Source organism: Pristis pectinata, chromosome 1, assembly GCF_009764475.1.
Source record: "Pristis pectinata isolate sPriPec2 chromosome 1, sPriPec2.1.pri, whole genome shotgun sequence".
NCBI classification, from domain to species: domain Eukaryota; kingdom Metazoa; phylum Chordata; class Chondrichthyes; order Rhinopristiformes; family Pristidae; genus Pristis; species Pristis pectinata.
Window position 1 is genome coordinate 64,168,322 of NC_067405.1, and position 23,878 is coordinate 64,192,199.

Genomic DNA, 23,878 nt, shown 5'->3' on the forward strand with positions numbered 1-23,878 from the left:
TCATCATGCCAACATCTAAACATAGCTGCTTTTCCACTGCATAATACACTTTTCAATAAGTGATGCATCAGCTCTTTACTAATGAAGCACTTCTCCTTAAAGATGATATACACTTCTCATTATAAATTACATATATGGCAAGCAAGTAAGACGATTTATTCTCAGTTTTTCTTGAGGCTGCATATAAGAGCAATAATTTTAATTTGAAATATTCAAAGCATTGTGAGAATTAAATCTATAATCCCATTTTCATGAAGATTGGCTGGAGTTGACAGATTTCACATTTTCTTTATTACTATAGACATCCTCTGGTGTACCTGGGTTACAGAAGAATTCGGGCAGAGGTGATGGGTACAGGAAAAAGGTAAGTCATAGGGGAATAAGTGGGGAAATTAGGCTGATAGGAATGCACAGAGAGCCAGCATAGACTTGATGAACAAAGAGGCCTCCTTCTATGCCATAAGAAAATCTGAGATAAGCATGAGATCTCACCTACCTCTACAGCAATATTTATCAACAAGTTTCTGCCTCTGTCAAGCACTTTCATTCTGTAAGTGATCATTGTTGATAATGAGGTTTACTATAGTTAAGCTTACCTTCTACCTGTGATAGATGTGTTTTTTTTAAACTATTGACTTCAGAGATAAGAGGTTCCCCAGATTAAAATGATGTAGGGCTGCAGTTATTGAAACAGTCTCAGTGAGTTTTAGCTGAGAAGACTGCATTGTTTGTGACGCTTTAGCTATGCAAGTGACAGAAGAATTACATTTGTGCACAATGACGTGACAACAGAACCCTGAAGTTAAGTGGTAATATGGCTCAAATTCCATAGAAGGGTGAAAGAGGATCAGAGATATCTGGCAATTGCTTCGGACCTTCTGTGTTGATAGAAAACTCATTCAGCAACTCAATCTGTGCGGTAATTCTACACAGTTCACTGGTACAGTCATAAAATGACCCAGAGCTGCTGTGCTACCTCAAATAGCTGGATTTCAAGGTTATCAGTGGAGAGGAAGGGCATAGCTATCCGGAGGAATTTGCACATGTAGTCAATGCTCAGTACAGGCCTTAAGGCTGAACTTAGCTACTTGTATGCAGTTCTCCAAATAGTTGATTGTGGTGGAAACAAAAACAGGCCTAGTGGATATCCCTCTTGAAAAAATATCCACAATTGATATACACACTTTTATGCTACTACATCATTTATCAATGTCAAGGTAACTGCAATGTCAAGGCAAACTAAAGCAAGATATCAGAGTTTGACTGATAAATTAGAATATAAAATTATTCGACTAAAGCTGGGATTTAAGGTTGAGTCAGATCATGGCGCAATGATTCATCAAGAAGACAAATTAGTAATGAGCAATAATGAACTCCTGACAGGGGTCCGTATATGCCATAAACTAATTGGGGATAATGATCAACTGTTCACTGAATATGTCAACTCAAGATGAGGAAGCAGTATAATCAGGTGAACAGTACCCACTCCCACGAAGCACAAAACATTGATCCAACTCCGCCCTTGTAAAGCAGACAATTCTGGCCACAACATTACAAAACAGTCATACAGGCAATGGAAGAGTTACCAAACTGACAGCTGAAGAGTAAATACTAGTTTTATTATGAAATGCTGTAGAAGCTAGGGATGTTTATATTGCAGAATGTGGCTCAACGGAGATCTTACTGGAGTTATTAAAATAATACAGACAAGATAAATGTCAATATGTGCAGCATAGTCACTTATTCAACATGAAAATAGTACCCTTGTATCAACATTATGCCTCACAGGATAAACATTATGCAATGAAAATATGCAATGGCTCGATGTCTGAACATACAATGCTCCAAGGGTTGAAATGTGCTCAATTCTATTTCACTTAATACCTTAAGCAACTCGCATGTATTTTAGAGGATCTATTTTCAGCTCCTGATTGAGGAAGCATATTTTAAAATTGTACAACTTCAATAAAATTAGGTTAGAAAAGCACAGCCTGAAGGCAGGAAATTTTGCGATGACTGCTCCTGGCAAAAATGGTGTGACAGGGAAAAAAATCTCACCTATGCTTGGACTTCTTTGTTCAAAAAGAAAGAATAAACCCTTCACTCTGCAGTGAGCCTAACACAGATGGTGGGCAAAAACTGGAAAAACTTACAGAGACATAGATCTGTGAAGGGGAAGGTTGAGTGTAACAAAAATGTTATTTCTGATGAGCAAAGAGGCTCAATGAGAGAAGTGTTATTGAAATTTTGGCCAGCTTTTTGGTCTCACTTGATAGATTCATCGGAAAAGTAAAAATCTATGGAATCCAATGGAAAGTGACAAGTTGGATCCACAAGTGCAAGAAAGAAAGAACAGTCCTTCTCCTGCAGGTTCTCCTCCAAATGTCTGTTGGTCAATGGAAATATTTTCAAAACATTTAAAAAGTATTCATTTAAAACAATAGTTCTGGACAAACCTTTGAAGATATCTCTCGTTGCTGTTTCACTCTTCTACATCTACCATGATCTAATTTATGGCCAGACACTCCATATTCTATAACCATTTTCACCCTGTCATACTTTCCTTGTAAAATCAAATCATTTTGCTTCAGATACCAAGCTATTCTCCATCTCCCTGTGCACTTTTGTTGCCTCTTGCTGTTCTCAGCATGCTTCACGTTGACACAGGCAACTTTTTTTTAAAATCACTGTCAACTCACATCTGAGGACACTGTAATCACCATGCCTTTAATCAGGCATACCATTTTATCTTAATCCTTAACAATGCTGCATTCACTAACCTCTCTGGACATTTCAACCCTCTGTCACCCAAAAAACTGCCTATACAAGACCCCTCTTCTCCGTGATGTTCATCTTCTTGATGCATCTTGATATTATTCGCCCACATCAACCAGACTACTTTCCAGCCTTCCCAATCAATTAAATCATCCTAACATTCTCACATCCCTGTTGGGGCCTTTTTCAGGAAGGCATAAGTCCGAGGATTTACCCAAAGGAAGGTGTAGTGGCTACCCACGATATCCTGACCAATATTTATTTTTCAGTAACAACAGATAATCTGGTCATTATCATGTAGATGCTTGTGGGATCATGCTGTGTCCACAATGCTGAAATGTTTCTTCCTTTGCAGTATTGGCAATATTTAAAGTACTTCACTGGTTGAGAAGGGAGCTTTGCAAATGCAAGTGGATTTTTTTTCCTCTTTCTACGTTCACTCAGCAGTTTACTCTCCCTAATGCTCTCTCAGCTATCAGCCCCTTTCTCAGGATCACACCTTGAACAGTACCAACGCACATAGGTTCCTCTTTCCTTTGCCGAATCCCCACCTGCTTCCTTTGATCAACCTACAGCCTAGAAATTGTTTTCGTCAATCATCTCTGCAGCCCACAGATTAAAAATGGGAGAAGATAAAATTAACCACTGGGTTGAACTAATATTTAATGGTAATTAGAATTCTGTATCTACTATATCCATAATGTAATTACAGCAATTACATTATAGAAATCCAGTGTAGAAATATCAGGAACAGTTCCACAATAATTAATAAACGGCATTGCAACATAATCACTATAAATCAGCAGCCCTGATACTCAAAATGTACAATCTCTCAAAAGATACTACACATAAATGCCCCAGCTATCACATTACAGTTCTCAAATTTCATTGTCAATGTAACCTTACTAAAAGGACAGATCAAGAAGAAGAATCAATTTATTCAGAATTAATTATAAATTAAAAATATACGATTAGTACATAAATATGGTTGGAACTTAACTGGAGCTACAACATTTCATTGATGTACTTGTCAATACATATCAATATTTTAATTGCTTTCTTGTTGTCTGAAAATAATAAAGCAAGAATTTCAATAATCCCTCCATACAAAGCCACAGATCACTTTCCTCCTTTTAGGTCCTTCTTTCTTACTTCATGATTTGACATTTGTGTGCACTGAACACCATCTGCCATTGATTGAATCAGACTAAGCTACTGACCAAGGCAACAAACACCCACTTGGCTTGCTGCAGCATCAAATTGAAACTACAGAAATTCCAAAATTACATTCTAGTAAATTCACTTCATTTTTTTTTGGAAGATCACGGCATCGTGGTCGGCACAAACAATGTGGGCCAAAGGGTCTGTTCCTGTGCTGTACTGTTCCATGAACATTATCAGGGAGTCAAATTTAACAGAAGTCAATGATAGGAAAAAAATCATTCAATGTAATATTGCCTGTCCTTCAAGAAATCTACTATTACAATGCCACATAAAAGGAGTTAACCATCCTGCCGACACTGTTTTCTTCAAAAACAGACTTTATTATAGGCTGGTGAGGTTTGGAAATATGAGTAATATTATGTCATAAAGATCAAACCTGAAATCTGCCTACCCATCTCCCAAAGTTAAGCAGGGTGTTAAAATCTGTAAAATGATGATCCTGCCTCCTAACTGATTGCTGTAATGTGAAGAACAGTGAAATAAAGACATGGGTCAGGATTCAATTGAAAGAAAGCAAGGGCTAACTTAAATGGCATTTGCATTGCAGTGTGATATAAGTTTGAAAGACTGGAGCGGTCTCACACAGTGGACGCTCAGCTGTAGATCCCAGGTCAGAGGTGGGGTGACAGTGGAGATGGAGGGGTGGAGGATGGTGGCACAGCACGGAATATCATGGACCAGAAACTGCAGAAGTGTTGCCCCAACACCTATGAGACTCTTGACATTTCCACTCCCATCCTGATCTTGGGGGAACCCTTACCACATCTTCGCCTGATTTCTTGGAAAGCTCCACAGATTGCCAATTTCACAGAAATTCCACAATCCCCAGATTACATTAAAAATACTATTATGGAGAAGCCCCTTTCCCATTCATATAGACACTATGTCCCCCCCAAATGCACAGAACCCCATCCCAAAACAGGAAATCACACAGAAAATCCTCCCACATAGCCCCCCATTTCTCTATCATTCATGTGGCTATCTAAGAGTCTCTTAAATGTCCCTAATGTATCTGCCCCCACAACCTCTGCAGGCAGTGCATTCCACACATCCACCACTCTCTGTGTAAAAAAACTTACCCTGACATCCCCCTTATACCTTCTTCCAATCACCTTAAAATTATGTCCCCGTGTTCGCCATTGTCGCCCTGGGAAAAAGTCTCTGACCGTCCACTCGATCTATGCCTCTTATCATCTTGTACATCTCTATCAAGTCACCTCTCATCCTCCTTCTCTCCAAAGAGGAAAGCCCTAGCTCACTCAACCTATCCTCATAAGACATGTTCTCCAATCCTGGCAACATCCTGGTAAATCTCCACTGCACCCTCTCTAAAGCTTCCACATCCTTTCTATAATGAGGCAACCAAAACTGAACACAATACTCCAAGTGTGGTCTAACCAGAGTTCCACATAGCTGCAACATCACTTCACGGCTCTTGAATTCAATACCCTGACTAATGAAGGCCAACACTCCATACGACTTCTTAACAACCCTATCGACCTGCGTGGCAACCTTGAGGGATCTAAGGATGTGGACCCCAAGATCCTTCTGTTCCTCCACACTGCTAAGAGTCCTGCCATTAACCTTGTGTTTTGCCTTCAAATTCGATCTCCCAAAGTGTATCACTTCACATTTATCCAGTTTGAACTCCATCTGCCACTTCTCAGCCCAGCTCTGCATTCTATCAATATCCTCTTGTAATCTACAGCAACCTACACTATCCACAACACCAATGACCTTTGTATCATCAGCGAACTTACTAACCCACCCCTCCACATCTTTATCCAAGGCATTTATAAAAATCTCAAAGAGCAGGAGTCCCAGAACAGAGCCCTGCAGAACACCACTGGTCACCGACCTCCAGGCAGAATACGCTCCATCTACCACCACCCTCTATCTTCTATGGGCGAGCCAATTCTGAATCCACACAGCCAAGTTTCCCTGGATCCCATGCCTCCTGACATTCTGAGTAAGCCTTCCATGAGGAACCTTATCAAACTAAAATCCATGTACATCACATCCACTGCTCTACCTTCATCAATGTGCTTTGTCACATCCTCAACGAATTCAATCAGGCTCATGAGGCACAACCTGCCCCTCACAAAACCATGCTGACTGTGCCTAATCAGCCTATGCTTCTCTAAATCCTCGTAAGTCCTGTCTCTAAGAATCTTCTCCAGTAATTTGCCCACCACTGGAGTAAGACTCAGTGGTCTATAATACCCAGGGTTATCCCTACTTCCTTTCTTAAACAAAGGAACAACGTTTGCCACCCTCCAATCATCCGGCACTACTCCTGTGGCGAGTGAGGACGCAAAGGTCATCGCCAAAGGCGCAGCAATCTCTTCCCTAGCTTCCCATAATAACCTTGGATATATCCTGTCCAGCCCCGGTGACTTATCTATCCTAATGTTTTTCAATAGTTCTAGCACATCCTCTTTCCTCACATCGACATGTCCTAGCACATCAGTCTGTCATACGCCATCCTCACAAACATCAAGGTCTCTCTCTCTGGTGAATACTGAAGCTAAGTATTCATTTAGGACCTCCCCTACCTCTTTCGACTCCAGGCATATGTTTCCTCTTTATTAGATCAGGATGGCCTGCTTCAGCTGCTACATAATCATTAAACTAACAATATGTTCCTTTTGTAATATCAATCTCATGACCCAGAAACAGAGAAAATCACTTCATGACTAAAATAAAATTAGGAGAGGTAACCCCAAAATTTCCAGAATCATTAATATACCGTAGTACCGAGACCCCATTATAAAGTTGTTTTTTTACGCTGGATTTGAGTCTGTTATAAAACAAAATGAACCAGAAATGTTGGCAACTTCTTGACAGGTTACTATGGATCCATGATAGTCCGCTTCCTATTTGATGCTGTCTTAATCTTAGTTGTTGAGGCCCTACATTGCAACAAAGTTGTGTGTCATTACTCAATCACATAGTGGGTTGGCAAACAGGTACTATCCTTGACATGGCTGAAGATGGCCTTCGAAAATCAGCTTAGTCACACCCCTGCCTTAGCAGGCAGTCATACTTGTCAAAAACCATCAATTAAACAATTAAGACATGTAAAATATTACTAAAATAATTAAAAACTAAAATCATTTAAACAATTTAAATAATTGAAAACATAAAACTAAACACAATTAATTAAAAAAGACCTCTTCCTACAGTTATTTCCCTCTGCTGAAATTAAATTGATGCAGCCTCAGCAAGCAGATTTCTGACCGATGTTAGGGAATTGCTGCAGGTTCATGCCCCAGTAATGGATTTCATGAAGAGTCTAATGATTGAGCGCATTGAGATCACTGCGACCAAAGAATGACTAGAAAGTACAACAGAAAAGCTTGGGAACTGTGGCCTTTCCTACGAGTTCCATGCTGATAGGTAAGCATCCACGAGGATGTAGAAGCCAGTTCATATTAAATGACTGCTTAATTTTTTTTGTCAGAACTCTAAGAAATGAAAGACATATTTACATTTCTATAACACACAGAAATGGGCCCTTCACCTCACCACATCCATGCCAACCTTAATACCCATCTACATTAGCCCTGTTTGCCCACCTTAGGTCTGTATCCTCATATGCCTTGCCTGTCTAAATGTCTCTTAAACATAATGTTTGTATCTGATTCCACCACCTCATCTGGCAGTGCATTCCAGATATCAATTCTCTGTGTAACAAACTTTCCTCTCAAATCCTCTCACATTAACCCATACCCTCTTGTTTTTGATACCCCTCCCATGGGAAAAAGATTATGACTACCTACCCTATGTATGCTTAATTTAATATATTTCTATCAGATCACCCCTCAGTCTCCTTCACTTCAAGGAAAACAAGCCCAGCCCATCCAACCTCTCACCTTAACTAAAGTACTCTAATCCAGGGAACATCCCGGTGAATTTCCTCTGCACCCTCTCCAGCGAAACTATAATGTGGTGACCAGAACTGCACACAATACTGTAAGTACAGTCTAACTACTGTTTTGTGAAGTTGCAACATAATCTCCTAACTTTTATATTCTATGTCCTGACCTTGTAAGGCAAGCATGCCATTTTCCTTCTTCTTCAACCCTATCTACCTGTGTTGCCACTTTCAGGGAACCATGGACATGAACCCCGAGATTCCTCTGTTCATCAATATTCGTTATCGCCCTATCATTTCCTGTATTTATCCTACCCCCTACTTAAACTTCCCAAAATGCATCTCTTCACACTTGTTGGGATTAAAATCTATTTGCCAATGCTTTACCCAACTTTCCACCTGATCTATATCCTGCTATAGCCTTAGACAACCTTCCTTGTTATCCACACCATCACCAGTTTTGTGCTATCTGCAAACATCTTTCCATGAACATATCGAATTATAAGTTTTCTCCATGTGATTTAAGGCTCCAGGCACCATTTAAGATGTACCCATGAGGAAACTCACATTTACATCCTCTGAATGTGCTCCATTGTGATGACAGTGAATATACAATGCAGAATGTCTGCCTTTCAAATGAAATTTTCAGCAGGAATCATTGAGATTCATATTCCAATGTAGATTTAATCACTCTATCATTTCTTGGAGCTTACATTTTCTTACCCAGAAATATAAACTGATTCTAAATGGCCAAATATATCAACTTATTAATAAAGACTAGGTAATCAGATGCATGGATGGCAGTAACTCAATGGCTGTCACTTTTATTCCTTAGTAATTGCTACTCTTTTGATGATTAACTATAAAGATTGATACATCTTCAAAACACTTTATTTAAAAGAAAAGACAAGCAGTTAAGTGAGCAAGTAAATGGCTTACCTTTCTGTTGTCAGAATCCTTGTTGGCTGAGTAATAGGCTGACATTACTTTAATCTAGGGGAAAAAACAGGAAATGGAATCAGAGTCAGAATATTGACACTTTCAGAGGGATGAAGGGGAGAGCGATTCTTACACTTTTTCCACTCAGTATTCTAAGCTTGACACCAGCATGGGTTTTGTGCAACAATGATGACACAGATGCTTTTCAGCATCTTAAAATCAAAAACCTGCATGTGAATATAAAATCAAATGCTCTGTATTTTGAGCTTCAGGCCTACGCAGAGGATATTTTGTTACATTAAAGATATTGCATAAATTATAGATTTTGTTGCAGAGCTAAACATTCTTTTACATTCGGTATCAGCAGACTTATATGCATGTAAATGCACTGCTGCTTACAATCAGCAGCTCACCTGGCAAATCAGCATTTGGCCGTGTTAACATGTAGTCCAAGGGCTATAACAATGAAACCTCGATCTAGGAGCTGGACATGGTAATGATACATAAGAAAAAAATCAAGTGATTTCAAAAGTTCTGGACTAAATGAGTTCCATCATGTCTGATGGAAAAGTCTTCAAAGAATTGACGAAGTTGGGTTATACCATGGAACACAGTAAAAGACCTCACAACAGTGAATAGATCACCATAGCAATAAGAATAAATCCAGACTACTTGGAGATAATTTGCATATCTTGGGTTGCATAAAGTAGGAGAAAACAAGTCATGTGCTAATTAATTATGGGTTCTATCTGTAAGAAGCCATTATTGTTGTTAAGCCATTTTTCCAGAGGGCATGGTTCAATGCAAAGCACTATTGAGAGCAGAAGAGACATATCCACCGGCACTGCCTTTCGCTTCCTGATAACATTACCAACTTAATATCTTTCTTGAACAGTAAAATGGTTAGTCCGAGATAACTATCTGTTTCCAAAAGGTTATGTATATTGGGAATTGATCAGGAGCCATATTCCAGTTAAGGATTCTGTCTATACTCCACTGCCTTGGAAAAGCAGCCAACAGAGTCAAGACCCTTCCCACCCCAGACATTCTCTCTTCGTTCCTCTTTTATCAGGCAGATGATAAAAAGGCTTGGAAACATGCACCATCAGGCTCAAGGACTGCTTCTATCCTACTGTAATAAGATTATTGAATGGACCTCTTGTAAGAAAAAGATGAACACTTGACCTCACAATTTACCTCGTCATGGCCCTCACACCTTATTGTCTACCTGCACTACAGTTTCTCTGTAACTGTAATATTATATTCTACATTCTGTTATTGCTTTTCCCTTTTACTATCTTGATATACTTATGTTGTGAAATGATCTGTATGGATGGCATGCAAAACAAAGATTTTCACCGTACCTTGGTATGTCTAACAATAATAAACCCATTACCAATAAATTTCTACATTAAATCAAGTTGCTGTTTAGATCCCAATGTCAATATTCTGGTGTATTAACAAATGAAAAGCAGTTTTTTATTATGCAAAAACTATGGTTCATACTTTTTTGGTTTCTCAGCTCTTAAGTTTTAGAAGTTTCTTTAGAAGTTGAGAAAATAGTTAGAATGCACTTGAAGGAAAATAATTTGCAGGGCCATGCAGAAAGGCAGGAGATCAGGAATGGCACGATTGCTCCACCAGAAGCCAGCACAGAATAGGTGGACCAATTGGCCTCTTTTTATGCTGTAACCATTCAATAAAAAAGCCATTAAGTTAAAATTGAATCATGGGATGATAAAAAGGAAAGACCCCAAAATGAAGGGCAAAAGCTTGTCTTGCATACCGTTCGTACAGATCAATTCATTACACAGTGCATTGAGGTACTACAAGGTAAAACAATAACAGAATGCAGAATAAAGTGTTACAGCTACAGCGAAAGTGCAGTGCAGGTAGACAATAAGGTGCAGAGTCCTAATGAGGTAGATTGAGGTCAAGAGTCCATTTTATCACACGAGGGAACCGTTCAATAATCTTATAACAGCGGGATATAAAATGTCCTTGAGCCTGGTGATACGTGCTTTCAGGCTTTTGTATCTTCTGCCCGATTGGAGAGGGGAAAAGAGAGAATGTCCAAAGTGGGTGGGGTCTTTGATTATGCTGGCTGCTTCACTGAGGCAGCAGGAAGTATAGACAGAGTCCATGATGGGGAGGCTGGTTTCCGTGATGTGATGACCTGTGTACTAGATGGGCACTTGAATCGCTTGGGCATAGAGGGCAATGAACCAAATGCTGGGCAATGGGATTAACACAGAAGGGTACCCACTGGTCGTCATGGATGGGTTGGGCCAAATAGCCTGTTTCCATGCTGTACGATTCTATGCTGTCTGATCTGCTGTGTTTTTCCAGCATTTTCTGTTTTCATTTCAGAACTCCAGCATTTGTAATTTCTTTGATTTTTATTTGCATTTGTGGAGGCTAGAGGCATTTAAACAGGAGATAGATACATATTGAAAGAATTGAGAGCTATGGGGAACTGGCAGAGAAGAGGGAGTTGGCGTAAAAAGAGGCTTGGGGTAAATATCAACTTGGAGCATAAATACAAGTATAAAGCTGCAGGGCTGAATGTCCTGCTTCCGTGATGATTGATACTTTGCCTCATTCCCTCAACAGCCCACAGATCGGCAAATCCAGCAGATCTGAAACTCTAATCGTTAAACATGCCCCTATCCTGATCCAACTACAGCCAAGTACATTCTCAAACAAAAGGGAATAGAAATCAATAAGGGGCTAACTTCCCTTCTGCCCAGGGTCATGGTGCACAATAATTAACTTCACCATTGCACCACCTCCATAGATCTTCCTCATCGTACACTAACCAGGACATGTACTCACTGAGCACTTCTTTGTTTATAATTTGACAAGTATGGATTTATTTTGAATCGTGAATTTTTCCACTGTCTCCAGGAAATCATAGAAGTTACAGACTCTAGGCAAATGTGGTGTCACACTGGCATAACCTGTAAAGCTGCTGTCTCACAGCTCCAGCAACCAGGATTTAATCCTGACCTCCGGTTGCTACCTGTATGGAGTTTGAATGTTCTCCCTGTAATCACGGGGTTTCCTCCAAGAACATTGAGGTTAGTAGGTTCATTGGCCACTGTAAATTGCTCCTGATGTGTTGGTGAATGGTAGAACATAGTGAAAGTTGACGAGATTGAGAGGAGAATAAAGTGGGATTAGTGTTAAGGGGTACTTGTTGGTCAACATAGACTTGGTGGGCCTGAGGGCTTGTTTCCATGCTGTGGACTCTGTGATGCTATCATAAGAACAACAAGCTTAAAATCTCTGAATTGTTTGCATCAGTTAATCTTCGTTGTGACACTCAAGTTTAACAGCTACCCACCTATTGCCCCGTTTCCCAGGACGGTACAAATATACTGGAGCTCCAGGAACAGCTTACTGATTTCTGTAATGAGATGTGCAAATCCAATTTACTCATGGTGAGTGCTGGTTGACCCATAGTCACATTTATGGTAAAATCTGGGCCATATTCTTTGAGGCAGTTTAGGGGAAGTCCATCTAGCCATGAAATTGACAAAGTTTACCCCTGAAAAGTAATACTTGGAGCTTTACTGAGAGATCATAAATATTTAAAAAATACTAATTTAAAAAGTTTGTACTTTCAGCTCAGATATTTATTTGAATTCATCCCAGATTTCATTCATGACTGTCAACTTTAAAGCTTGTACGTGAAATGAACTTTATGCAGTCTCAAACCTGGTTAGGATGGGTACAAGAACACAGCACAAGCCTGTCCAATTCTGTATGAAGTTGGTAGCTTTGGCATCAAGTGGTCACAATAGTTGTCACTTTGGGAAACAGTTGAGTGGTGCTCTAGGGGGGCTGTGCTTCTGAATTTTGGATTACATCTTGTTGAATACTGGAGTTAAAATCTGCACCTAATCCATCCTGCCTCTGTCCTCACTAACAGTGAGGCCATACAGAATATTGAGACAACTCTCCATATTTATTATCCATGATCCAGCTTGCTTACCTGAACCCTCCAAGGGAGTGCTGGATTCTGATATACTATGCATTACATGTCAAAACTTTTCTATTCTTTAATTGGCAATGATTCCAAGGAAATAAAACAAAGTATCAGAGAAAAAGAATGCATTATTAAAACATTTAGAAGGAAAAAAAAACAATATATTTTAAATTAAAATGACTGTTTTCAGATGTCATGAAGATGCAAAGCATTTGCCTAATTCATTGCGACTCAATTCTTGCCTGGAGGAGCTAAAAATGATAACAAGGACAAGCATGAAGCTATCATCAGTTTAAGTAAGCAATAAAAAACACTTCCAAGTTGATGAATTCTATTGACCCTTGGCCTTTGACTTTAATAAAACAACGGTGACAAGTTGTTATCATGTCAACCAACAGAAAAAACACCTTTGCCAGAAGCGAAGTATGCTTGAGTTGCCCTTATCCCACTGATATACACAGGTGCCCAAGGGATATAAATAGATGACATCAAATCCTTCACATGAGATTTAGGGGTTAGATTCGGTCACCCTGGGAAAAACTGCTGGAAGAAAACTTTTTTTGTGGACAAACACGTGGTTAAACATTTGGCAATATGGAATATAAATTCAACACATACTTGCCACACCATTGTTGGCATTCCAACATGCTACAACAATCATAGCAGTAATATTTCAAAAGAGGAAGCAGAAAGCTGAAATTTCAGTAAAGACATAAAAATATTTTATCTAAATAAATACAATCAAATAATCCAAAAATTCTATCGCTTATTTGTCCTTCTTAAAATGTCTTTTAAAAGATTTGTAATTGCCCTGTTGAAATACAGATCTTTAATTTGTATTCTCCCTTCATGCAACCAAGGCTGAATTCCTCAAAAGATAAAACGTTATTTCGACAAACCACTGACAAATTTTCCAACTCCCCTTTGTCAGCTGCATGAAGACAAGAATATGCAAACCAGAAAACCCGTTAAAGACACAACCCGATTGGTTTTGGATGAATTTCAAATAAACCACTAGATCAAAATGAAAGGGATTGCAGAGATTGCTAAAAGGCCAATTAAGTGATAGATAGGGTGCCAATGGCAATGGAGTCTTTGAATAGAGAAGGAATGAAGTGTGTTGATTTTGTGCATGGCATTTCTTAGACCATGATTTAGAACATCTCTTAGTTTTGATATCATGTTATAGAAAAGATGTAATTATTGAAAAAGTAAAGCATTAATTCAGTACAATTTCAGCAGAATTAATAGGTTAAAATTATGGAAAAAAAAGACAAAAATTGTGCTTTTTTTCCTGGAAGACAGAAGGTGAAGGGAAAAGATAGAGGACATTTTCAAATTATGAAAGATATTGAGAAAGTAATTGGAAGAAAAATCTCTCTGGTGAACTGGTGACAAAGGCATCAGAGGATTTGTGGTTGAAAGAGCTTTTAGAAAATGGAAGGGCTAATGCGACAAATTCTGCCTTGTTTAAAAGGGAACACAAGAAAATAGGAGCATGAGTAGGCCATCAGGCCATGTTCTGCCCCACCATTTAATATGATCATGGCTGATCTATACTGGCCTCAACTCCTCTTCTGTGCCAGTTCTCCATATCCTTTTATTCCTGGATCTATCAAATATTTATCCACTTCCACTTTAAAAACATCTAATGATCCAGCTTCTATCATCCGCTGGGGCAGAGAATTCCAGAGATTCACCACCCTCTGAAAGAAGATATTTCTACGTACCTCAGTTTTAAATGACTGTATAAGGAACAGTCTAAGCATTTGAAAATATGCGAGAAAGTACCAACAAATGAATGGGAAGCTATTGTGAAAAATATTGGCTGTGGATTGAAATTGCAAAATCAATCCTTTTGATAAATTGAAAACTGATTAACTTTTTATGTAACAAAAAACACGAGTTTAGCCTCCTGATGGCCTATGTCAAACGGTGGCAATCTTTTCATTTATTTAATTCTGCTGCAGTATCTTGGAGAACTTTCATCATCTTACACAGCATGTTGGGACAGTGTTATTAGGCTAAACTTGAAATTTATTAAGTTAATCAGAACTCAATGCCCCAATGAGAAGCTAAGCATTCAAGATGCAGATCCATTTTCTGACACAGTAGAGGAGATATATTGGGCTTCTCCTTTTTCTATCTTCAGTCCTGAAGAAGGGTCCCGACCCGAAATGTTGACAGCCAGCTTTTCTCCATGGATGCTGCCTGGCCTGCTGAGTTCCTCCAGCATTATCGTGTTTTTCATCGATATTCCAGGCCTCTGTTTCCTAACTCCAGCTCTCCCCCTCTCCCACCTGGGTCCGTCTGTCTGTCATCATTCACCCCTCTTTATTCCATCAATCAATTGCTGGCCCCTGTTTCACCCCTTCCACTCTCCTCTTTATGCTGACTATCTTCCCTCTCCACTCAGTCCCGATGAAAGGTCTCGACCCGAAACGTCGACTGTTTGTTTCCCTCCACAGATGCTGCCTGACCTGCTGAGTTCCTCCAGCATTTTGTGTGTGTTGCTCCAGATTCCAGCATCTGCAGAATCTCTTGTGTCTCCAAAATGTCGACAGTTCCTTTCCCCCTACAGATGCTCCTTGACCCGCTGAGCTCCTCCAGCAAATTGTTTGTTGTCCCGGCGGTCCCTTGTGCCTCCCTTCTACTTCAGATGATGATCAAAAATATATTTATGCAGCACATAATGTAACCCCAGAATATTCAAAGCACTTAAAATCACTTAATCATTTCAAAGTATAAGCACTGTTTTACTGTAGGAAATTGGAAGCAAATATACAAAAAGTAATCTCCCACAAATAGCGAGTGAGATAATGATCAGATAATATATTTTCCTGATATTGGTTGAGAGGTAAATATTGAGAGGGGAATCTCCTCTGCTCTAGAGAAACAAAGGACTGCAGATGGATGATAGGTGGAAGCAGACAAAGAAAAAAGAAAGAAAGGGTTGATGGAGCTAGGTGGGGGGAGGGGAAAGTAAAGGTGAAGACAGAGGCTGAAGAGTGATAAAAAGGGGCACAAGGCTACCAGCACTGGAATCTGACAAGGAAGGTGATAATGGGAACCATTAGAGGAGGGGTGAAGGGGCAGATGGAACCAGACAGAGGAGAGGATCTGGTGGGTGAAGTGTGTGGGTAGTAGGTGGATGAAACCCTGGTAATGGAGAAGGCAGACAATGGTCAGGTCAGTATGGGAATGGGAAGGGGAGTTGAAATGGCATGCAACCAGGAGCTCGAGATGGCCATTGTGGACAGAATGCAACTGCTCTGCAAATTGGTCATCTAGTCTGTGCTGGATCTTGCTGATGTAGGGGAGACCACATAGGGAGCACTGAATGCAGTAGGTGAGGTTGGAGGAGGTGCAGGTGAACCTGTACCTCACCTGGAAGGGATGTTTGGTCCCTGGATAGTGGTGAGGGAGGAGGTGTCGGGACAAGTGTTGCACCTCCTGTGGTTGCAGGGGGAAGTGCCAGGGGTCAGGGATCTGAAGTAGAAATCCTGAAATGCAACTTGAAGGAAAAATACTGGAATATTGGTTATTATTGAGACATACAGCTGTCTAACACATAATATGGAAAATTAATGCCACACCTGTCTCGTATTCTAATGATAAATTGAATTAAAAATATACTCCAAGTATCGAACTGAAGTACAGCAGGGTACAGATGATCAATCAAAAACAAAAAGCACCTTTACAGTTACACCTTTTTTTTAGTTTCTTTGCTTCAGAATCTCACAGAGTTATTTGCATTTCAAGTACTGTTTTGCACTTCTGTGCATGGAGCAGGAATATTATTATAACGGTCTGTTGCACAATCCAAGGGTCATAAAATAAGAACTAATCTGCCATCTGAGCCTTACAGGCTTTTCAAACCACCCCCCCCCCACCCCCGCGTTCTGGCAGTTTTTACTGTTTCAAATAACATTCAAGGTTTTGTTTCTTTTATTAGAAAACGATGGGAGCAGAAAAGATGCTGCTGCTGTTAGACATGGCTTTGGTGAAATCATGCCTTGGGTACTGTGTACAGTTTAGGTCTCCTTACTTAATGAAGGATGCATCTGCCTTCAGGGGAGTGCAACAAAAGTTCCCTAGACTGATTTTCTAGCCATATGGAGATTGTCCTAAAGATTGAATACTCCAGGCGTATATTCCCTTGGGTTTAAAAGAATGAAAGGTGGTCTTGTCGAAATATATGATATTCTTAAGGGAGGGTTCTTCTTCTGGCTGGGGACACTGGAACTAGGGGCCTTGGTTTCAAAGGAACAGGCTGGTCACTGCAATGAGGAGACATTTCCAAAGTTGGTGAATCTTTGGTATTGCTTGCTGCAACAACTGTGAATGTTCAGACAAGATTATCTAAGCCTGAAATCTAGATTTTTGGATACTGAGGCAATCAATACTAATGAGGATAATGCAGGGAAGTAGCGTTGAGTTAGATTTCATTCAATGGTTAAGAAGGCTCATAGCGTCAAATGACCTCCTCTTGTTCCTAATTATGTACTTAATTTACCATTTTGAGGCCTCCCTGGTCGATCTCTCCCAAAGCAGGTTATGGTATTCAATTGCAGTCCTTGTCCTGGCTGCAGAATGGAGGGACAGCAGTTAGCACTGTTACCTCACAGCCCTTGGGACCAGAGTTTGATCCTGACCTTGAGTGCTGGCATGTGGAGCTTGAATGTCTCCTTGTGACCTTCTGGGTTTCTACTGGATGCTTCAGATTCCTCTCACATCCAAAGGATGTGCTGGTAGGTTAATCGACCACCGTAAGTTGCCCTTGGTGTAGTAAGTGGCAAAAAAGAACTACAGAGGATTTTGGGTGGTAGATGTGGTACCAGTCAAGCGAGAGAATAAATTGTAGTGCCACAGGGAATTGAGGAGAAAAGGAATGATCTCATTTGCCAGCATTTGGCACGTATCCCTCTAAACCTTTCCTATCCATGTACCTGTCCAAATGCCTTTTAAACCTTGTAAATTTTACCTGTCTCTATCACCTCCACTGGCAGCTCGTTCCATATACCCACCACCCTTGTGTGAAAAAACTGCCCCTCAGATCTACTTTAAATCTTTCCCCTCTCACCTTAAGCCTATCCCCTCTAGATTTAGACTTTCCTACACCGGGAAAAAGACTGTGACCATTCTTATTTATCTTATACCCCTCATGATTTTCTAAACCTTTATAAGATCACCCTCTTTTACAAGATCATCCTCTTTTGCACTATTTTTGTTTGGTAACTTACAGTAATTTTTTATGTCTTGCACAATTTTCATGACATCTGTCAGTGATAATAAACCTGATTCTGATCACCCCTCAGTCTCCTTTGCTCCAGAGAAAACAGTCCCAGCCTATCCAGTCTCTCCTTAAATCTCAAGCCCTCTAGCCCTTGCAACATCATTGTGAATCTTTTCTGCACCCTCTCTAGCTTAATCACATCCTTCCTATGATACGCAATCAGAATGGCACACTATATTAAAGATATGGTCTCACCAACATCTTGTACATCATAAAATGGATATGTGGGGGTGATTACAAATTGTTCTCATGGGCTGATGGTTTATATTTATTATCTGAACAGAGCTACTGGATTACTGCTGTGAAGGTTCTCCTGAGTAAAAGGTTTATTCTTCAAATAATATTCTTTGATTCCAGTTTAAAGGCTGCTTTTGTTAAGTTGCTCATTCATTTGCATGCCAGTAGTATCTACGCAGAACCAGTCAGGCATTGATGCACAATGGTGTGACGTCAAACACTGAAGGATCAATGAGTGATGTAATTTCTTCAACCTTAGCAAGAACCAATTTGTAGTTAATCAATAGAAGTTTCAATAACAAGTGCATAAATGGATAATTTAATAATCTGAAGTTCATAATGGTTACTAAAGAGAGATACTGCTGATGTTGTCTTTACTAGATTTATTTCAGTGAAGTTAATCTGCTAAAACAATAGGAAAGAAGTGATGAAGAACAGGAATTTAATTGCTTTTATGCTTGACAATTTCTTAGGTTTCATGGGTATCCTGTGAACAATATCTTCTTTGCAGTTTCTTCCTACTAACAATCAGGGCATTTTGTCAGCTATACAGGACCTGCATTGGTAATGTAAAAAAAAACCTCATGACTTCAGCTCATGTAAGGCATGATCAGTCTTAAAAATTGATAACAAGAGATATTTAGAAAAAACTAGAAATAATAAACAAATCCAGCACTAAAATGTTGATGTACACAGCTTTGTGTGCTCTGTATTCTGACCTACTAAAGAAAACTGTTCTGTTCTTTGTACTTTGATGAAAATTAAACCAATAGTTGAAAAGGCCATCTGAAGAACAGTGAGGCTCCAGGAGCAGATGGTATCCCTGAAGTTCTAAAACTTAGTTGAAAGGAACTGAAGTTACACAAATTTACCACCTCACCTCCCACATCTGGGAGGAGGAGGAGGTCATGTCAGTGAAGCTCAGAGATAATTTAGCTGTGACTATCTTTGAGAAAGGAATCAAATGTGATTGCATTCACTAAAGAGCGGTCTCCTTGCTCTCTGCCACAGGCAGTTATCGGTCAGGGTCCTCCTCAGTGGCCAAAGTGCAGCTCCTCGAATTGCAGTGTGGATTCTGTCCATCCAAAGACATAATGGACACGATCTTCAATGCATGACAACTCCAAGAGAAATGCAAAGAGCAGCATTGACCACTGTACATGACCATTACTGACCTCACAAAAGCTTTTGACACCATCAATCAAGATGGACTGTGGAGTATTATTCTTAAAATTGGCTACCTGAAAAAATCTGTCTCCATCTTATATTTGCTTCTGCATGCAAGTCAAGCTTAACCAGCAGGTTCACAAAAGATCCAATCTCAAAGCAGACTGACATCAAGGAGGGCTGCATCATTGCCCCGACACTTTTTTCAATGTTTCTCACTGAAATGCTGCATCTCATTTCCAACAAGTTTCCCACTGGGGTGAAGCTAATCAACAAGACCAATGGGAAAATGTTCAACCTAATACACCTCCACAGTAGAAACAAGACCATCCCACGTTCAGTCATTGAGCTGCAGTATGCTTGTGTACGAGTGTGCTTAGAGATCAAACATAAAATCATCATCCACTTGATGACCTATAACAAAATGGGTTTTACACTTCACATCTGCAAAACAAAAAGTCCTCTCTAAACCTGTCTCCACTGGCCAACACTGTCCTCTAACAATAAATGTCCATAACAAGACCCTGGAAAATATTTCCACATCTTGGGAGCCATCTCTCAGCAAAGACAGACATCAATAATGAAATTCTCCAGTGCCTACAGTGCGTCAGCACAGCCTATGTCCATCTGAGGAAAAGGTATCTGAAGATCAAGACCTCAAATCTGGCACAAAACTCATGGTCTACTGGGCAGTGGTGGTCCCTGCTCTCCTGTACAACCCTGAGATTTGCACCACTTATATCAGACACCTCAAAGTAATGGATAGAAACTAACAATGATGTTTCAGTAAAAATCCATCAAATCCATGGGCAGAATAAGTGAATCAACCTCAGTGGCCCCTCCCAGACCAACCACCCAGTATTAAGGCCCAAATTATACTCAGTCAGCTCCAAATGACAGGTTGATCTTGGAACAGCATCTAGATGGACTCTTTTCCAAGCACTGTGACATCAGGAGATTATCAGGCAGACCAATGAAATGAAGGCCATTCTCAGAACCCTCTAGAGGAAGTGCAACATACCCTTTGACTCATAGGAATCCTTCACGCCTGATCATTCAAAATGGGGTTGAAGCAACAGGCATGGCATGGAGAACCTCAAGTCCATGTATCAGGAACACACAGAAGTCCATCATAACCAGCGAAAGGAGCCTACAACCTACCCACACCCATTTTGTTGAGTTCCCTATACTCTACTTATGATGGAGTTTGTGGATCCATAATGGCCTCATGAGCCGCTTCAGAGCCCAAAGATTTGGAGTGGGAGCAATTCATCATTGATTCTGAACAACTGCCGAAGATTAGACATTTAACTCTGACTTCCCAGCATCTTTGGCTATGTTTTAGATGCAGCAAAGAGGGCCAATCAGCACTTTGATTTAAAGATAAAATCACATCCAGGATTAAGATCTAAGATATTTTAAGATATTTATTTATTAGTCACATGTATATCGAAACACAGTGAAATGTGTCTTTTTGCGTTACTGAGAATGTTCTGGGAGCAGCCTGCAAGTGTTGCCACTCTTCCGGCGCCAACATAGCATGCCCACAGCTCCTAACCTGTACGTCTTTGGAATATGGGAGGAAACCGGAGCACCTGGAGGAAACCCACGCAGACATGGGGAGAACATACAAACTCCTCACAGACAGCGGCCGGAATTGAACCTGGGTCGCTGGTGTTGTAATAGCGTTAAGCTAACCGCTACACTAACGTGCCGTCAACAGAACAAATCTAACTGTAGTGTGATGCTGAGTAAACTTTGGAGAAGTCTATGATACTGAATTACTTAACTATGAAAGGTATACTCGTGAGAGGCAGCAATGGAGGAGGGAAGATTTAGAGAATTTATCAAGGATTTTTCTGGAATTGTTCTTACCCTCAGGCAGATCCTCAGGATTGATTATGATTTGTTTCTACTCTGGTTCTGTGGGTCCTGAGGTGATTAATGAGGAAAATGTGGAGGCTTCTCCACAGAGGAGGCAGGAGGTTTCTGAGGTGATGCGTGAGTGGGTGGTTTGTGAGGTGATCCACTCCTTCCACCTCTTACGCAGGGTTTCTGTATGGTCCTGATGCATGGCCTCGAGGTTCACGATATCATCCTGAACATGCATTCTTCACTTTGAGTGGTCATGGGTCAGAGGGCCTTAGGATATTGGGGACATTGTACTTCAAGGAAGTTTTGAGAATATCTTTGAACCTTTTCGTTTGTCTACCTGGTCTCACAACAGAGCTGGGAATACATTTGCCAGTTTTGGGACTCTGGTATCAGGCATGCGAAAGATGGCCTGCACAACGTAGCTGACTGACAGTATCTAGGGTGTCAATGCTTGGGATGTTGGCTTGAGAGTGGTCACTGACATAGGTTCACTTATCGCTCTAGTGAATTTGGAGGATTTTGCAGAGACAACATTGGTGGTATTTTTCCAGTCCCTTGTCAATGCTATTAGGAGGTCTCTGATATTACAGAAATGTGACCATTAAATAACTTTAGACAATTGATGAAATTACAATCCAAAATCTGCAAAACGTTGCAACAATAAAAAAAATCTAAATATATAGGAAATAAGTCACCTTAAATCATTCTATGAGAACTTGATAATTCTTGTGGGCTTTCTTCACTTAAATGAATATTTAACACCACTATAGCACAATGCTTTGCTGCTGTCCCTGTGATTTTAGCATGGCATTATGTGACCAGTGTGAGAAACAACAGATATTCTGTCCAGCTGGTACTCAGCCTGCTTTCTTCCTCAACATAATTAGCCAGTGGGCAAAACTAGTAGCTAGAAAAAAAAGTTTATTTTCATTTAAAAATTGAGTTACATAGAACACAGAACAGTTCAGCACAGGAACAGGCCTTTTGGCCCATAATCTCTGTGCCAAACATGAAGCCAAATTAAACTAGTTCTCTTCTACCTGTACATGATCCATATCCCTCCATTCCCTGCATATTTATCGGTTTATCTAACAGCCTCTGAAACACCACTTTCATATCTGCTTCTACCGCTCTGCTGCCTGGCAACCTGTTCCAGGGATCTACCACTCTCTGTGTAAAAACCTTGCCCAGCACATCTCCTTTAAACTCCACCCCCCTCCACCCACCCCACCCCCACGTCCTATAGTACTTGATATTTCCACCCTGGAAAAAGATTCTGTCTCTCTACCCTTTCTATGCCTCTCATATTCTTTTCAACCTATCACGTCTTCCTTCAGCGTCAGAAGCTTCAGAGAAAACAGCCCAAGTCTGTCCAACCTCTCCTTATAACTCATACCCTCTAATCCAGGCAGCATCCTGGTAAACCTCCTCTGCACCCTTTCCAGAGCCTCCACATCCTTCCTGTAATGGGGTGACCAGAAATGCACACAATACGGAATGTACATCTTTTTCTGTTGTGTCCTACTGGATAATAAACATTTGTCATATCTACTTAACAAGGTCATCTTGTGTCTTGTGTTGCCAGGTAAGTATGTTGAACATTATGGAAAATGTACAAAATTTCTTCATTTTCTTTCCTTAGCAGTTTTTTTTTACTTTTCGTCACCAGTACCATTTTATGTAGTAATAACAATCTGCTTGATATAGCCCAATGATAGGGGTGTACAAAATAAGGACAAGTTGGATGAAAATTGCTGCAGATCTCAGCCCAGCCCTGATTTTGAGACAGACTGATGTTGCTGCTGATAGAAAAAGGAGAAGTTGCTCATATGCTTGACATTTACTTTCCTCATCCCGAGGATTGTAAAAGTTCATTTAAAAAGATCTACTTGAATAATTCAGTGACTACAGAGAACAATTATTAATTCAAACCATTTAAACAAATATGTAATTTAGTGTGATGAGAGAAGATTAGCTTCAGTCATAAACTTCTGGTGAACTCTTCAGCAATAATTTTGTATTCAAAAGAAACTTATTGTCTAGACACTTATAACCACGCAGGAAAGGGTAAAATAAGTTTTAACTATCTTATTTTTATATATAAATTGTTATTTATCCTTGCTTTAATTGAAAGATTAATAGAATTGTGACTTAACTTGCATTCTGCATCCTACAGAGATGTTTTCAGCTGATCCCATGGTTTCAATTTGCTATGTATCAGCTGAAGTAGGTTTTGTTTGCCAGTGGTTATATATTACACAAGACTGGATGGCAATGAACTGGGTAACATTTAAGCGAAAGCACGAGATTAAAAACCTCGAGGAATATAGACTGTGTAAGTGATTAGGCAGTGTGGCAGAGTACAGAATATGTATAAAGTAAGATGGAGCATAAAATCCGAATATATTAGGGAAGAAAACATATCACTTGAGGTTTATAAGGAAAATAAGAAAAAACAAGAAAGGAATTAGGAGGGCAAAAAGGGGTCATGAAATGA

The 23,878-nt window shown here is 40.0% G+C and overlaps 1 protein-coding gene across 3 annotated transcripts in view; it reads right to left on the reverse strand.

Annotated features, from left to right (window-relative positions):
* Window positions 1-23,878, reverse strand: part of vps8 (VPS8 subunit of CORVET complex) — a 458,303-nt gene that overhangs the window by 72,222 nt on the left and 362,203 nt on the right. For all 3 annotated transcript variants that reach the window (XM_052016763.1, XM_052016780.1, XM_052016773.1), the window contains one exon: window positions 8,816-8,869. In XM_052016763.1, coding sequence (XP_051872723.1) covers window positions 8,816-8,869 — 54 coding nt within the window. The remainder of the gene's footprint in view (window positions 1-8,815; window positions 8,870-23,878) is intronic.